Genomic DNA, 17,330 nt, shown 5'->3' with positions numbered 1-17,330 from the left:
GCCTAAAGAAAGCGAAGGTCAAGTGACAAATAATAACGCAACACCACTTCCTTTACACTTCAAAATAAAATCAAAATGTATTTATTCGTTCACAGTGAATCTTATTTGAAACGGAAGCAGAAACTTTTATTTTGAAAAAGTATGTTGTAGTTGCCTCATCGTAGAAACACAGCTAATGCTAACTGTGCTAAGTTCATGGTCCAGCGTCGACCATAGATGCTAGTAAACGACACAAATAAAACTATTTATGAAATAGATATTACGGTTTGATTTGCAATAAGAAAAAATAGCATCGAAGGCATACGATTCTTTATCTGATGTTGCCATTGTGTACCGTCCCTGTTTTTTTTCTAATAAATGTGTTGTTTTTTCCTTAGGGGAATCCCGACACAACCACTCAAGTGTTTTTCTTTAGCATGCTACACATGTTGAATCTGAATACTACATGCAAGATTTTAATTTTAATGTTAGTGAAAATTGCAACATTTGTATGTGGAGCAGTTTAACACAATTTTGATAATATGACAGTGAGTCCCAATTGTGTAAAAAGTGACTGTTCAGAATTTGTTTGGTCTACTATCTATATATTTCTTAAATTCTGGCCACAAGTGAAGTATAATAAGCATATGTACGTCAAGCCCCACAGCATGATGCTCTCACCACCATGCTTCATTGTTAGTGCAGACAAATGCACTGTTCTCTCATTGATAGCTTAGATTTTAGTATCCCGTATTGAAGCATGGTTTGTTGTGATGTAATCTAAAATTTTTATAATGAATGAAATTGAGATAATTAGAGATTTTTTTTTATTGTATGGTTGATTTTTGCAAGATGCCAATTATTTTGATCGCATTAGGGCCTGTGTTGTGTGCGATGAAAACACACTGGTGGATTTAACTAAACCGATTATGATTTGTGATCAAGAGATTATGTAACAATATGAATAATCAACAACAGAATTACGCCCAGTAACCTAAAATTATGTTTAAACGTTTTATTTCCATACCTTTCACTATTTAATTTACACTTTTCATTGACTTCACCGATTTTCTTTCTTTCCTCGTTTCCTTTCCTTTCGCTGCCCTCCCTCCTCCCCACTAAGTTTGTCCCTCGCCGCGACCCGTCGATCTTCCTAAAGAAAAAAAAACGAAAGCAGTAGCCGTCAACTAACGAACCAACTAATGCAGTGGAGGCTCAACGATGGAAAGCGACACGGCCGTCCGGAGAATAAAGCCCTCCGGGCCGCCTCGCTTTGGAGCCCGGGACAACCAGGGTCCCCAGAACCGCTGCGGGGATAACGGGTACAGCGGTGACCCGAAGAGGAAGCCCGAAGTGAGCTTGTGCTTGCTGCGGGAAGGGCTGACGGCTTGCCTGGTCTCCGTGTTTCTGTTGCTGCTGTGGGGACTCGTTCATCTGTCGCTGCAGCAGCTTGTCATCGGCAAACCCAGCGGGGAGTTTAACGCGGAAAGAGCCAGGTGAGTTCGCTGCTAGTTTTGACCCCTCTCCAAGGCTCTGAAAGCGACAGGGCTGTTTTCTGTTGTTCGGAGGCGACCGGACCCGCTTCGGCAGCTGTTTTACTTCCGGCCCACCTCCACCTGTCCTGTACCTCCAAAGTCACCTGCAGAGGAGAGGACAGGTGTTTACAGAGGTGAGGAGAGGTGCAAATTGATCTGTAAATGATCCTTTCTCTCCAGTCCTGATTCTCTGCTTAAATGCCACAATAAACAACCCTAAACACAAACAGTTTCTGTCCTGTCAGAAACCAAAAATAAGTCTTTTGTCCACTAAAACTTTAGTAAAACTGCTTAATTATTTAATTCATTTAAGTTAACACATTAAAAATGAAGTATGTGTTAGCTTTGTCTATTACTCATTTTACAGTTTTGAGTATTAGACCTGCACATTTAGTTTTTATTTAAATCTGTCATGATTTTATGCTTTTCTTGTGCAAATATAAACTAACTATACAAAACCATACAAAAAGTAAAACTTGTGTCCTAAAGATTGCACTGAAACCTTAAACAGTAAATGCTGACATGCAATAAAAATTTAAAGATTTTTCTAGAAGTGTAATTAATTAATTTATATGCACATTGCATAGTTACATCTGTTTCATAACAATAAAGTAGTAAATGTAGGGACATACTTGATTAAACAACACAGGAAGCTAAATATTAATGAGCCTCATTTTAAGAAAATAGTTTAAGGAAACTAAACCTAATTTTTTGATCTTAAAAATGCTCTTTTAGAATAATGGTGGCAGTTTTCAGATTTTTAGGCCACGGTGAGGGGGAGGAGGGGGGGGTGCAGGGATTATAACACTCAGTCTGAGGTCAGCAGACCTGGGGCTGAGCTTTTGAAAATTGGCTGGGCAGCAGGATTTGGGATCATTTAGCCGGTTGCTCCATAACTGAGTGCTGCATGCGAACTGATTAAAGCTCAGAGCCTCTTTATTCACAATCTTAAAGTTATTTTTTATTTAAAACCATCTTTTTATTTATGTTACAGACATAAATGTGTACCTCAAAAACTGCAGGACAAATGGAGAAAAAGGACAACTGCAACCTGCTGCTGTTAGATGAAAACCTCAGCAGATGTAATAGTTTAGATGACTTATTAAAAGTGTAATTCTTTCTGTTTAGATTAGAAACTTCTGGCGGCGTTTGATATTTCAGATCCTTTTCAGAAATGTGACATTTCAATTTAACTTCCTAGTTTGCCTCAGCTGAGTTTGTTCAGCGCGTAGTTAAAGCTCACTTTAAGGTTTAGTCTCATGTTTTATACGTCAATTTAGCATTTTCTGAAGACATTTATTTTTGTGGGATGTCTTTTTGGTTTTGTTGTGGGAACATCAGTGTCCCTTAGCCATTAAAAAAATTCTTTCCTGCACTGCAAAGTGTGTTTTTATATTTATATATATTTTTCAAATCTCTTCACCGATTATTTAACAGTTTTCTCTGCAGATTGAGGAGTATTTTGTACAATTTACTAGATGTTTCTTCTGGTGCCATGTTTCAGTTGGGTTTTCTTGTTTCATTGTTGCCTCACAGTTTGAATCACAAATGTACCGCCACAGAAAACAAACAAAACCCACAAATTTTAACACTTGAGAGGTGATGACTCATAATTTCCAATGCAGAGGTTCCCAACGTGGGGCTCATGGGACAAAATTGGCCCGCCAAGCCATTTGATTTGGCCCACCAGTAGTTGTCCTGGCTACCAGGTTGTATTCTTCTCTTTTATGTAGAAACACTGCTTGTAGTTACTAGAATACAAATAACTACAAGAGACATTTAGATTAGATTTAAGCACATATCTAGATTTACACACTTTGTAGGACCACAAATACTCAAATTTTAACTTGTGAAAAGTCTTGTGAGTCTTTGCTGCTGGAATGTGCGTCAAATTGTCTGCACGTCCGTTGGCTAACAAAAAAATAACAAAAATAAAAATGTGGGCCACCACACTGGCTGCTAGCTTAATCATAAAAAGCGTAAGCAACTTTACTTAAAGAAGTATTTGCATTTTATGTATTATATTATTACATTTGGCCCGCAGCCCTCGAAGCGATTTTTTTATTGTGGCCCTCTCAGGCAAAATGTTTGGGCACGCCTGTTCTAATGTTTTGGCCCAGCTGATGAATAGGGTAGTTTCAGCTCTGCTTTATGTGTTTAAGTTAATGATAATATCTAGATTTTTTTCGCTGCCTAAAACCATGTTTATGCAGACAGAGATTGGACTAAATGGCTGAAAGGTAGGAAAGTTCAAGAAAGAGATTCCAATCACGTTGTTTCTGTCACAAACATTTCAACGGCGTGTCTGCAGCTCTTTTAGCCAGCCGATCTGTTTCCAGGAAAATACTTTAGTTTAACCTCTAAAGCCTCAAAGTCACTCCTGTGATCACACGTGCCTGTGGTTATGTAAAAATATTTATTTTCTTTGTGCTCGAATGCGTTTGAACCTGGTTTTCTGTCTCTTTGGCTGCTGCACCTCCCAATCTAGGCGGCACCTGGAGCAGATCACCAGCGTGGGCCCTCGGCCGGTGGGCAGCCAGGAGAACGAGGTCCTGACGGTGGGCTACCTATTGGGGCAGATAGAGGACATCCGAGCGAAGGCGGCGGCGGGCCCTCACCAGCTCACCGTCGACGTGCAGCGACCCACCGGCTCGTTCTCCATCGACTTTCTCAGCGGTTTCACAAGCTTCTACGACCACGTCACCAATGTCGTCGTCAAGCTGGAGCCCAAAGGAGGCAGTGAGCATCTCATGCTCGCCAACTGCCACTTTGACACTGTGGCTAACAGTCCAGGTAGACAAACATTAGCTTGTCTTTTGAACCATCTTTTGAACTTCTTTATGCAAAAAAAAAGTTGTTGCTCGCCAACTTGTTCTATTAATGTTTAGAATATGCCAAAACTACAAAAATCAATTCTGCCAGTTCACTGAGAGCTCAAAAGAGCCCATCAGATTTTTATTGCATGCTATAAAGCCTAAGTTTGAAAGCACTCTGGTGGTTTCAGTGTTGAACAGGATCCTCATTGTGAAATTTGCACACTTCCCAATCCGGAAAACATTTTTTTCTGCCCTCTAAGCCTGCAAAGAAATCGAGGTATAACGACACAGGAAGCTTTCAATTTTCATTCCACATCCTTCCACAGCCTGCGGAGGAGACAATGGCTTACCCAGGTCTCACACACAAACACAAACACACACTTACATTCTTGCAAATTAACTGCAAGCTTCACTTAAAAAATAAAATAAAATAATAAAAATAAAATAAAATACAGGAGGTGTGGACCAGGAGAAATATACACATGGGTTTATAATGTTCTAAAATTCAAAACGTTCATTTGTTAAAAAGAAAATGAGATTAAAACAAGCGTGTACCTGCTTTCAAGCATATTTTTGTCTGCACAGCATGTATGAAGAGACAGTTTCCAAAATCGGACGGAGCTGCTTTGGAGCGAGGATGAATATTTTGCAGACACAACTAGCAGGGGCAGAAGCAGGAAATAAATCCTGGCTCCACTTCCACTCCCTAAACACCTTTACTCCACAAAGCTAAAGCACATGATTTTTCCTCTTTGCATTTATTCTCATTAAATTGTGCTTCATACAAGTTCAGCTAATCTCGTTGGGTCACGTGCTCGTTTGGGGATCTCACCTGCACACGTTAAGGGGAAGCTTGTAGTCTAGTTGAGCTTGCTTCTCGTCGTGTTTGTGACGCCAGAGTTATCAGATCAACCATCTTTGTTTTTTATTCTCACACCACTTCCTTAGTTTGAGCGATAGAAGCGTTCATGCCTCGGTTTCTGTTTGTCTGGTTCATAAACAAGCAGGCACACACCTTTTGTCTCGATGTTTCAGGTGCCAGTGATGATGCGGTGAGCTGCGCAGTGATGCTGGAAGTCCTCCATTCTCTGGCCAACCTGTCCACTCCTCTTCACCACGGCGTGATCTTCCTCTTTAACGGAGCAGAGGAGAATGTCCTGCAGGTGAAGCGATGGACACGTGTGGCACATGTTAGGATGTAAAATGGACCCAAATGTCATTTATTTAAAGCTGTCTTTTTTATCTAATTTTCTCGTTCTCCTGTAATTTCAGGCGAGTCATGGATTCATTACGCAGCATCCTTGGGCTGAGCAGGTGCGCGCTTTTATTAACTTGGAGGCTGCAGGCGTTGGAGGCAAGGAAGTTGTTTTCCAGACAGGTATTGTCCAATTCACAGCTTTAAAAACTGCTTTTATTTTTAGTTCGGGGTGTGCGTGCAGCCTTGTTCTTGTTTTCTAAACTTGCAGAAGCTGGGTTGCAACTGTAAAATTTCCCTTTTTGATCACAATTTTGGTTTCAAAAGATTATTTAAATGAAAAAAAAAACTTTAAACTTGTTTTTGTACAAATTAACATGAGTTACAAGTCAGAAAATTATATTTTAAAATAAAAAAATACTTGATCAGTGTCGTGGACACGTTTATTAAAAAATGCAGAAGCACGTTGAAATAAATGCACAGAAAAAAGAAGTCTGCGTGTATGGTCGATAATTATTTAATTCTGGGCAAACAATGAACAGAAAACAATCATGGAAGTCTGTCGAATGTGGCCACCGTCATCAGATGGCAGACCAATGATATAACCTCATGTTAACACCGTGTGACAATGTACAACCAATCACAATCCGCCTCATGTTACTATCAGCCAATGACAGGCTCTCAGCTCAAAGAGTTAACATATCGAAACGAGAGAGGTCAGCCCAATGCTGGAATCCTGACGTCTGGAACAAACAGATTAAGAGCCGACATAAGTTGTCATAAGGTATGAGCAGTGGACAGTGTCAAGGTGACACAGATATAAATAATTAGTCCATGACAATCAGAAATATATTAAAACAATGTAGCTTTGATAAACAGCAGATGCATTTGGAATAGTTTGATTTATTTAAAAACTAATTTAAGAAATTTAAAGTGCCTGTGACATGCATATCCATGGAATACAAAAAGTAAAAGAAAACATCTTAATATTTAGGAAACGTGGCATAATACACATGATTTTACCCATTATGTCACATAATTGACGTATTTTCTTTTGAACTTTGTTCAAAGTGAAACAGGAAGTGACATCAAAGGGGAACTCTTTGAGAAAGAAAACTCTGTTTTTTGTTTATTGAAACAATATTATTTGAACTATGACTCTTCCTCATCTCTCTATTATAGTTGTAGGGGTCACCTCGAGTGAAATAATCAAGGAAACTGTCTTGGACCTCAGACCTCTGATGGGCCTTTAAAGAGACAAAAACTCTGTTCCACTTAGAACTGAATTTAGGCCACCTCATATCGCCTTAACTTGTCAAAGATGCTCTTTTTCTTAATCAGACAATAAACAGAATAATCTTCTTATTTGACTTATTGTTAAAGTTACAGGAGAAGAGAGGACAGATCTCTTTTCTCCCTCAGTATGATTTCAGCTATGTATGGATTTTCTGTGCAAAAATCTTATTTAACTAAACTAATCTTTATGGTTAAAGTTGATGAAACATCAATGATTATTTGTCTGAATCAAATTTGCAAATGTCTTAAATTTGAAGCAATTCATTCTTTCAGTTATGTTTTTAAAGAAGTTCTCATCAGATAATAAAACATATCATGACCTGTTTAATTATTAAATATAATAAAACAGGTCGTGATATGTTTTGTTATTATCTAAATTGTTCCCTAACTTTGGAGCGGCAACAGCAAATGCTCTGTCGCCTCTGAGCTTCAGCCTAGTTTTAGGTCTGGTAAGCCGCAGTTGATCAGCTGGTCTTAGTTAGGAATGGGGGGTGGGCTGATGAACCCTGAAACCCTGAGGTCAGGTGAAGAACTCGATCTGTACAGCTGCTAATGATATAGAGGAGCTCTGATGTCAGATCTGATGATTTTGTTTGTGTTGCAAAATAAAGAATCGTAGATTTCTGGACGGTACTGAAAGAACATCTTCACCCTTTTCCTTATTTTCAATCCTTAAGGTCCAGAGAATCCCTGGCTGGTCCAGGCCTACGTTCAGGCAGCCAAACACCCGTTCGCCTCAGTGGTGGGTCAGGAGGTCTTTCAGAGCGGCGTCATTCCCTCCGACACAGACTTCCGCATTTACAGAGACTTTGGTAACATCCCAGGTAAGAACTAAAAGATGTAAAAATAATAATAAAAAACCTGCCGTGTTTTAATTATTGTATTCTGTCTTGTTTTTTTTTAAACAGGCATTGATCTTGCTTTCATTGAGAATGGTTTCATCTACCACACCAAGTATGACACAGCCAACAGGATCTTGACGGACTCCATTCAGAGAGCCGGTACAAAACTGATCTCACCTGCATTCAGACGTGAACACATCTTTTTCTTCTTTCTGTAACAAATGGATTAAGCTGTTACTGACTGTCAAAGTGTCACTGCAGTTGTCATCGCTTTCATCCCATTCTCTGAGATACAAAAACTCAGACTGGCAACAGACTCGTCTCATCTACTTTGTGCATCGGTGCTGCTGAATTAACTGAGTAAACTGAAATGAATTATTCGGCTTTACTTAGCAGAAAATCCAATCAGTCAGCACTAAAAGCCCAAGACAGTTGGCATCTTTCCTATCTCCCTCAGCAGCTTCTGGACATCTCCCTCCCTCTTCTTCTGCAGCGACTCGCTGTGAAAGGCATGAATTATTAGAGAGGCAACGTGAGATTTCAGAGGGAGGAAGAATGTATTTTTAGTCCAAGAAGGAGGCAGAAAATTTTGCAAGGTGGAGATTGGGACACAGTTCATGAGATGAGGATGCACCATGAGCTTGTGGTTAAAAAAAACAGATTTTTTTTTACTTCCCGCCTAGAAAAGAGTTTAATTTAGTTGAAGTCACTTTGGACCAATTTCTCTGAACACAAGAAAAACACTCCTCACTATTGTGCAGCTGTGAGTAAAATGAGCTTTTCTAAACAAATCCCATAGTTTCTTATAAAGAGAACGAGGATCTGCGGCTAAACCAGCTCTAAGTAAAGCGTGACACTTTCAGTTGTTTACACTTCTTGTCCTACGAGGCGGAAGAACAAGTGAGCTTTGTGTGTCGACTGGAGCCGCTAACGACACCGAGTCGGCACAAAAAGCTGCAGTAACTCGCACTCAGCTGCTTTCTACTGATGTAACAGGAGTTCTCATCTGAACCTTGTGACTGTAGCCAGTTTGATGACTCAAATGGTCTACAGCTGTTGTGTAACCGTGGAGAGAGGTCACAACTGAACCTAGCTTCACATGAATTTTGAATCACATGTGTTCGCTCGAACCGTTGCTGTCGTCTCGTTCGCAGACATGAGCGTGCTCTTGTATAAACTACTTTTTACTCTTCCCTCGTGTGTATATGTTTTAAATGACTTCTATTTTCTATGTTTTGCATCAGCAGAGCCAAACTAATTTATAATTTCTTAAAGTGGGTTTAGATATAATTATAAAGGCTCTCTGAAGTTTTTTTAAGAAACTGGACTGAACATAAAAAGTCTAATCTGTCAGATTATTATTTACCTAGTTTGGATTAAAAAAAGTGCAGTACAAAAGAGGAAGTATGTGGCTTCCAAAATGTATTTCCAGCAGGTGGACAGTACCTAAAAGACAGGATCAAAGGAATGCACCATTCAGCTGATCATCAGTTTTCAACTCATAGGTTTTTTGGGAAATAACTTGTTGGTGCTAAAATACTCATTTAGTTTTGCAAAACTGTGTTATCTTTTATATTTTTCATCAATTCATCAAAGAAATTATAGCAAATTTTGTCTTTGGCAAAAAAAAATCCCTTTAAGAACCCAATAAGAATAGATTTTTTGCTAAGTTTCTGTCTTGCGTTGACATGCTGGGTTGGGTTTACGAGGCTTTTTTTTATGCCTGAATGATTTCTAGTTCAGAGTTCAGTGGGAAAAAAAGAAACAAAAAAAATTTCTCTGGTAAATGAGCAGGTACTGGATGGGAAGCAGTGAAAGTTTGGAAAAACATGGATCAAAACCACTTTTTAAAAGATTACAGGGGGGCTTTTTAGAAGGAAAATTTAAAGAACTCAAAGATGACGTCTGCACTCAGTATGAATGGAAGACTAGTGGGATATATTATAAATGTCCAAACATTTTATTTTTTCAGGTTATAGTCCTCTGTTACGTTCAGTCCTGTCCTGGAATAAATCTAGTGTGTATGAAAGTGTAGCTGTGTCTCGTGGAGAATAAGTGTTATTAAAGGATTAGGTTTTGTTTGTGTTTTTGTCCTGTGATGAAAGGGTTGTCACTTTCACGTTTAGTCTTAAAAACCATTAACTTCCTCTGAGTGTGGGGGCTGACTTACAAGTAGTGGAAAACAAAACTCACAAGTTCTCCAACCGCCTTTCATTGTTCCATTTTTATTGTGACTCTTTTTGCTCCTTGTTTCGACTGCGAGTCGATGTCCTTTTAACGCCGCCTGAGCCCATGCCCACTTCCTGTCTGCAGGTGACAACATCCTGGCTGTGCTGAAGCACCTGCTGATGTCAGAAACGCTGGCGGATTTCTCCGAGTACCGTCACGGCAACATGGTGTTTTTTGACCTGCTGGGGGTTGTGGTGGTGGCCTATCCCGCCCGTGTGGGCACCATCCTGAACTGCGTGGTGTCTGCAGCCACGCTCCTGTATCTGGTTAAGAAGGCCCTGCGGCCTGGCACTGGAGGTAAGCTTCTGTTTCCTGTTGAGAACGTAAGTCACGTGACTTCCTGTGGATGCTGCGTGTTTTCCCTCTCCTCGACTCAAACGGTGTTCATCACTCGCCTGTGTCTGTTTTAAGGAGGGCGTTACCTTCGGGACCTGGCCTGTGCCACCGGTGTGGTGGTGCTGTGCTGGTTCGTCACCCTGCTGTCCGTGCTGATCGTTGCTCTTCTCGTCACTCTGTTGGGACGCTCCATGTTTTGGTACACCCACTTCTACGCAGCAATCTGCCTGTATGGGGCTGCAGCCACCGGAAAGATTATCCTCATCCACACGCTGGCCAAGAACCTGTACTACGGGGTAAGTGAGCTTTTGATAACCTCTACATTTGTTGGGGTAAAAAAATAAAGTAGAGAATCTTTGAGCTCAGGAAAGTTAGCTAGTTTGAATCCTCAGGAGCAGCATTAAAATGTTTTTAATTTTTTTATTTTTTTGGACACAGGGTGTGCGTCTGGTGGAGCTGGGTGATCTGTATTTCGATGTGAGCTTGTTGCTGTGGTGCTACAGCCTGGTGTGGCTGACCTATCGGGGTCTGTGTTCAGCCTATGTGCCCATGCTCATGGTGGCTTTCCCCCTCATCACAAGACTGCTGCTGACCAAAGAGTTCAAACACAGAGGTGAACATCCCAGTCATCCACAACTGATCCGGTTTTAAATACAACAATATTATAGTGTTTACACAAGTTTTCAATATCTCACACTCAATTTGCCGCTACTTTAGGGGAAACTAGGAAAAAATAGCATTTTCTGGAAAGCTTCTTCAACAAATGTCAGAAAAGATTAGCAAAGCAGTAGTGAAATGCTGATTAGCTACATAACAGTTAAAAGCTAAAACCAGCAAAATAGTTACAATAGTTTCAAGATAAATTTAACAAAAATGTATCTAAAAGCTCAGATTAGGAAAATGGTACTCAAATGTGAAAACTGGACAAATTGTGGCTAAAACCTTAGGTCAGGAGTTACAACCTAAAACCAGTAGCTCAAAGCTAAAATCAGCAAAAATAGAGGCTAAAATCTAAAATTAGCACAAGTATCCAAAAGCTAAACTGAGCAAAACTAAATATATTTAGTGAAGCAGTCGCAAATTGATAAAATGGGCTAAATTAATAAATGCTGAATCAGTGTTCACGTGATTCTACTGTAATCGCGTTCAAACGCTGCATAGTTTCTTCATCAAGGACATTTAATGATCAAACTTTATGACAGATTTGAGGTCCACAAAACAAAGACAAGAAAAACTGATCAACCATACAAAAAAAAAAAAAAAAACTGTAGAAGACAGCTGTACCAGTATGACATCATATTAGGGCCACTTTGCAGATGAAAAAAAAAAAGGGAGGAGCAAATCTCAGAGAAAAAAACTCAGAATTTATGAGTTTAATTTCAGAAATTTTTGAGAGAAAACAAGGAAATTCTCTGAGCTCCAAATGTCGTAAATTAGCGAGAAAAATCTCTGAATTTATGAGATTAATTTCAGAAATTTTCAAGAAAAAAACCGGAAATTCTCTTTTGTTGAAAAGTCAGAAATTTGCAAGGAAAAAACTCAGAAATTTCCATAATTAAAGGCAGAAATTTGCAACATTTAAACTAAATATTTTCTGACATGGTAAAGTCAGAAATTTACAAGAAAAAAACTGAAGTTTTCAGGAATGGCTAAAGGGCGATTCCAGCTGTTTTCACAACCATCTTACTTTTGCTCTAGTTTAAAAACTAAAACACACAGAGACTTCAAACCTGGTTTGATTATTCTACACTGATTGTAGAATATTTAAAACCAAGTGTGTGATTTGTGAAACATATATTTGATATGTGAAGCTTCAGTATATGGTGATTTCAGCGCTTTTTTGGGCATTTTAGGAACAAACTGTGCATGGCCACACATAGAATGCATAAAAAACACAAGCATTTCAGCATAAGTGAATTTCCTGGGTTTTTTTTTTCTCAAAAATTTCTGAAATTAATCTCAGAAATTCAGAGTTTTTTTCTGAGATTTGCTCCTCTTTTTCCCCCCCCCCCTCTGCAAAGTAGCCCTAATATGCCATCGTAGTACCAGTGCCTGCACAACTGGGACCGGTAACATGTAACACTGAGTTTTATGTTAGTCAGGCTCATAATTTTTGAGTTACAGTAAGCATTGACACGGTCAGTCTGGTGCCTGTTTAAAATAAGTTGTTTTAAATCTCAGGAGCATCGCTGAAGTACAGCTTGTTGTACCTTTTGGGGCTCACGTTGCCATACGTCCACCTCATGTTCCTGATCTGGGTGGTGTTTGAGATTTTCACCCCCATCATGGGCCGCAGCGGAACAGAAATCCCTCCTGATGTGGTGATGGCCTCTTTGGTCACTCTGGCTGCCATCTTCCTCTCCTCGTTTTTTGTAAATATTCTCTCAAATTTCACACTGTAACTTAGCTTTTTATTCACTTTTTTTCTTAAATTAAAGTAAATGTTTTATTGCTCACATTTCTTCTATTGCATTTTTGTTGTTTCTGTCTCAGCTGCATTTCATCTACTTGGTAAAGAGCACAAAGTGGATCCTGACTGGACTGGGTTCAGTTTTCTTAGTCATGTTCCTGCTGGTGTCTGCCGGCCTCTTCTTTCCATATTCGGGGAATCCACACAGCCCCCGGCCGAAGAGAGTGTTCCTGCAGGTTCAAAGTCACAACACATACACCGATGTACCAATGTACACAGAAATCAACAGGATTGCTTTTTTCCTTAATTTTTTAAAAATACATCTTAGTGACAAATTATGAAGGACAAAATTAAATAAATGTAAGCGAACATGTCTTTATAAGCAGATTGCAGCAGTTTAAATGGATCCATGATTAGTTGTAACATTAGACTTTATTTAACTGTAAAATAAAGACTGTAAAAATACTGTAGGCTGTTTAGTTTTGTAAATTTTTATAAATATATTTGAACATGGCCATTTTATTTACACACAAAGCATTCTGGGTAACTGATGATGTGGATAGGACCTCGGTGTGAGTGAGCTATATCCACCCTGAAGGTTAATCTTGGACAATATCTGATGATCGACTCTTTTAAATGAAACCAGAGAGCGTTGACAGAGAGGAGAAGGTAGAAATGACTCAGCCTGTAACTGAAAATATGGATGGAGGACAACAGAGCTGCTTCATGGAAGAAGAACCTCAGCTTAGCCTGTTAGTTTTAGCGCTGACGCTATGTTGCCTTATATGTATTAGCGCTAGCGCGACAAACAAGCTAAACTGAGGTCCTCCATCCATATTTTCAGTTACAGGCTGAGTCATTTTTGTGTTCCCCTCTCTGTCATGTGGATGGAGGACCTCGGTGACGAGAGAATGTGTAGCACCGAGCTAATACATATATATGGTGATAGCATCGGGGCTAACACTAAAGCTAACTGGCTAAGCTGAGGTTCTTCTTCCATGAAGCAGCTCTGTTGTCCTCCATCCATATTTTCAGTTACAGGCTGAGTCATTTCTACCTTCTCCTCTCTGTCAACGCTCTCTGGTTTCATTTAAAAAGAGTCGATCATTAGATATTGTCCAAGATTAACCTTCTGGGTGGATATAGCTCGCTAGCAGCCTCGCACCGATGACCTATCCACATCATGATTTACCCAGAATGCTTTGCGTGTAAATAAAATGGCCCCGTCTGTGTAATTGTTTTTTAACTTTTAGTTTAAAAATGATAAAAACTAAACAGCCTACCATATTTTTACAGTCTTTATTTTACAGTTAAAATAATGTTTATTAAATAAAGTATAATGTTACAATTAATATGGATCCCTTTAAAGATACTAACTCCATCCTCTGCAGCATACAACACGGACCTTCCACAACCTTCAGGGCCAGGTGGAGAGTCAGGACTCGGGTCTCTGGATAAACAGCTTTGACTTCACAAGCGTACAGCACATCACGCCGCACATCCCAGAGATCAACGACAGCATCCGGACCCGCTGCAGGGAGGACCGACCCTTCTGTGGTTACCCGTGGTTCCTGCCGGTCAAGTTCCTCAGCAGGTCGGCGTTGCAGACGTGCAGCATGCATTGTTTTTCTGCTCTAAAATAGACTTTCCAAGTATTTTCTCTGTATTTGTAGGAAGAACTGGTACCTTCCAGCCTCAGGGGTTTCCCCCAGCTCTCCAGTGGAGTTCAGCCTTCTGTCCAAAGAGGAGACGAGATGGGGGACTGTCAAAATGACATTCAGGGTGAAAGGTAATTTTGACCTTTTTAAGACCCAAACTGTTGAAGAGATTGTTTGGTTTGTGTAATAAATGTGTATTAAAGTAGGAAGTTCTTGTGCAGGACCCAGCCACATGTCTCTGTATCTGATGCCTCACCGAGGGGCCAGCCTCTCCACTTGGTCCTTTGGTGACGGGAGGCCTCAGCTCGACCTGAACGGAGAGTATTTTATCTTCTATTCCCACGGCCTCAACGCTGCGACGTGGACCTTCTGGTTTGAAATCCAGGTAAAGCCTAAACACACGTTCTTATCTTCTCTGTAATATCTTTATGATGTGTTGTTTTTTTTTTTTGTGTGTGTATTATCATGAGCAAAGTTGTAGAACTTCCTACTTAACAAGCAGCAGAGCGGGATAAAAACTATTTATGATTAAACAGTAAACATTTGGAAAAAAATTAAAACATGATTTTTTTTTTCAGTTGAGTCACCAGAAACAAATTTGTAACAACCAATATGAACAGCCTCTGTTTTTCACTTTATAGTGAGCCTCTGGGGTCACATTTCTTTTTGTTCTGACAGAAACTGTGTTGTAGCAGCTTCACACTGAGCTGCTGCCTCATAGCAACACAAACACAAAAGATTTAGATTGTTCTTCTCATAAAATCTCAGCAGGATGGTGTGAAAGTGTTTTTTTTTTTGAGAAGCTCAGTTGTTTTTAGACGCTTTTGTCCATCAGTAAAATGTAACTGACTTGTTGGGCATTTGAAAGCCTGGTTTTCCTCCTTGTGCTCAGGCAAATTTCTTTTGCATTTTTGAAATTTTCTAGATTTGAACCAGTCGTGTTCGGTCTCAGCTGGTAATGCCTGCAGGAGATTAGTTCCCACTGGAACACTGCTCTTTTGTTTGCATTCAGCGTCACATGACGGCCTTTAAATTCGACGTTTAGAGATTTTATGATGTAGCCTTTTAGCTGCTGTAAGTTCTCCTTTTTTTATTGTAACTCTGTATTCATCATTTCATTCTCACGTCTGTCAGCCCCCCGCAGAGCCGGACCCAGCTGGCCCAGAGGGGATGATCTCAGTCGCCATATCTACACACTACTTCTTTGGCCAAGACAGCCGAACTGCTCAGCTGGAGGAAATCCTCCGCCGGTTCCCCACGTGGACTTTCCCCTCTTCCTGGGTCAGTACTTACGACATGTATCGATACTGAGGACGTCACGCCTGGTGGAGGCTGAAGCAGAGGAGTGTGGAGAAGAAAACTGACAGAAACAAACACTAACGTTTTGGCCGTGTCCCAGCTGGCCTCAGAGACCTCCATCACTGTGTCAGCTGACCCGAGCAGGACCGCCGCTCGGGCCGCTAAAAGCCTCGCGCTCACTACTGACTTAGTGTCACAAAGGAGTTTAAAGTTGTTTTTTTATACTCAGCTGTGCCTTTTCTTTCAACCGTCTGTTTAACTCACTTTCCTTCCTTTCCTCTGCTGGCGTCTCTTCTCGAAATGATTAACCTGCTTTTTGTTTTTAAATCAACAAAGTGTTCAGGAAGTCATCAGACTTAACGTGCCTCTGGCTTCGTCTGCAGCGAGAACACCGTCACCTCCTGCAGCTGGAGGTGTAGAAAACATACTGACCGTGTTCTAACTCGAACCGAAGCGTTGGACGTTTTCGTCCGTTAGGAAAGGGGTTTTGCGTCGGCGAACGAGTTACCTGATTGTTCCTCACAAGACGTGTTTTAAATAGGAAAAATCTGCTCAAGCTGTCATAGGCTGTGGCGTTCAGATGCAGAAAAATGGGCTTGTTGAACAGAAAAAGCAGGCAAAAAGTAAAATGTTCACAACTTGTTTTCTAAAAGTTTAGAAAAGAAAAAATTTGTTGGATTTCAGTAAAAAAAAAACATTTCTGTCATCTCATTTTGTTTTGTGAATCCCAGCTCTAGTGTTTGTGACATTTTGTTTAAAACTTGACTACAGCAACATCAGTGGCTTTATTTTTGCTTAAAATGTTTCATTAAACTTTGTTTTATGATGAAAAGTGAATCTTTTAGGTGAACAAATATCAAAAATTGTCACCATTACAAAATGTATTTAGTTTTTATTTTAACAAAGTGAATAAAGTTTTGTAATTAAAATAAAAAGTTACTTAAAAATGTGAGACACTAGGAAAAAAAAACTAAAATTGTTAGTTTTGGTTTATTTTGTGGTTGTAACATTGCACTGTTTGTTTTAGTTATCCTAAAACTTATATGAAATGTATTGTTTTGTTTATTTGATTATGGTTTGTTTAATTAATGCAAAAAATAATGTACTAAGTTGTAAAGTGCCAAGTTTGATTATGTAAAAATACATTTTAACACTTCTAACACAGAAGGATTACATTTTTGCTTGATTTAGATATTCATTTTAACATTAATGTTAGCTATTTAAATCAACCTTTTACGTTTTTATTTTAGCTACAAATAGTAAAACATAAAACCACTTGTAGGCATTCATGTGATTTACATTTTTAAATCATTTATTCATCAGATTGCATTTTGTAATACATTGATTCTTTTTTCTTCTCAAAAGGTTTGTTTTTATTTAAAAAGTGTATTTAACTTAGGCTAAAAATAGAATGACGAAGTCAGAAAAATGCAAGATATCCAAAACGTTAAGTTGAAAGAAAAAAATAGTTTGTGTTTTCACTTATTAATGAAAAGTTCCGCTCTGAGTAAATCTCTGCCTCTGTTGGTAACAACTGTGGAAAACGGTTCAACTTGACAAATAATTTCTTTCATGACTCACAATATCTGGGCTTTATCTGCCATAAAAGATTCATCTTTCATCTGAAAATAAAAGTTTGATTCGGGTTAGCTCGTTTCCCACTGTCTAAATAATAAATAAAATAAGTTGATTGCATAAATCGCATAAACAGTTAGCTAAAAACAGAAACCCCTTG

At 39.4% G+C, this 17,330-nt stretch overlaps 1 protein-coding gene across 1 annotated transcript; it reads left to right on the top strand.

The window, feature by feature from the left end:
- Positions 1–985: 985 nt before the first annotated feature.
- ermp1 (endoplasmic reticulum metallopeptidase 1) lies at positions 986–16,284 on the top strand. Its single transcript, XM_014015998.1, has 15 exons — positions 986–1,475; positions 4,003–4,307; positions 5,366–5,493; positions 5,603–5,708; positions 7,499–7,645; positions 7,730–7,822; positions 9,977–10,189; positions 10,304–10,524; positions 10,667–10,841; positions 12,410–12,600; positions 12,722–12,874; positions 14,030–14,232; positions 14,312–14,427; positions 14,518–14,681; positions 15,431–16,284. The coding sequence occupies exons 1-15, from the start codon at positions 1,201–1,203 to the stop codon at positions 15,605–15,607; spliced, it is 2,667 nt and encodes an 888-aa protein (XP_013871452.1). The 5' UTR covers positions 986–1,200; the 3' UTR covers positions 15,608–16,284.
- Positions 16,285–17,330: the final 1,046 nt, after the last annotated feature.

Source organism: Austrofundulus limnaeus, unplaced genomic scaffold (assembly GCF_001266775.1).
Source record: "Austrofundulus limnaeus strain Quisiro unplaced genomic scaffold, Austrofundulus_limnaeus-1.0 Scaffold137, whole genome shotgun sequence".
NCBI lineage: Eukaryota > Metazoa > Chordata > Actinopteri > Cyprinodontiformes > Rivulidae > Austrofundulus > Austrofundulus limnaeus.
The sequence above is the reverse complement of the archived record's forward strand: the minus strand, read 5'-3'. Positions and strand labels throughout refer to the sequence as shown.

Excerpts from the sequence above, each read along its gene's own strand:
- ermp1 (XM_014015998.1), top strand. The coding sequence starts at position 1,201 with ATGGAAAGCGACACGGCCGTCCGGAGAATAAAGCCCTCCGGGCCGCCT. Across the intron at positions 1,476-4,002 it reads TTTAACGCGGAAAGAGCCAG|GCGGCACCTGGAGCAGATCA; the intron begins GTGAGTTCGCTG and ends CTCCCAATCTAG. Across the intron at positions 4,308-5,365 it reads CACTGTGGCTAACAGTCCAG|GTGCCAGTGATGATGCGGTG; the intron begins GTAGACAAACAT and ends TCGATGTTTCAG.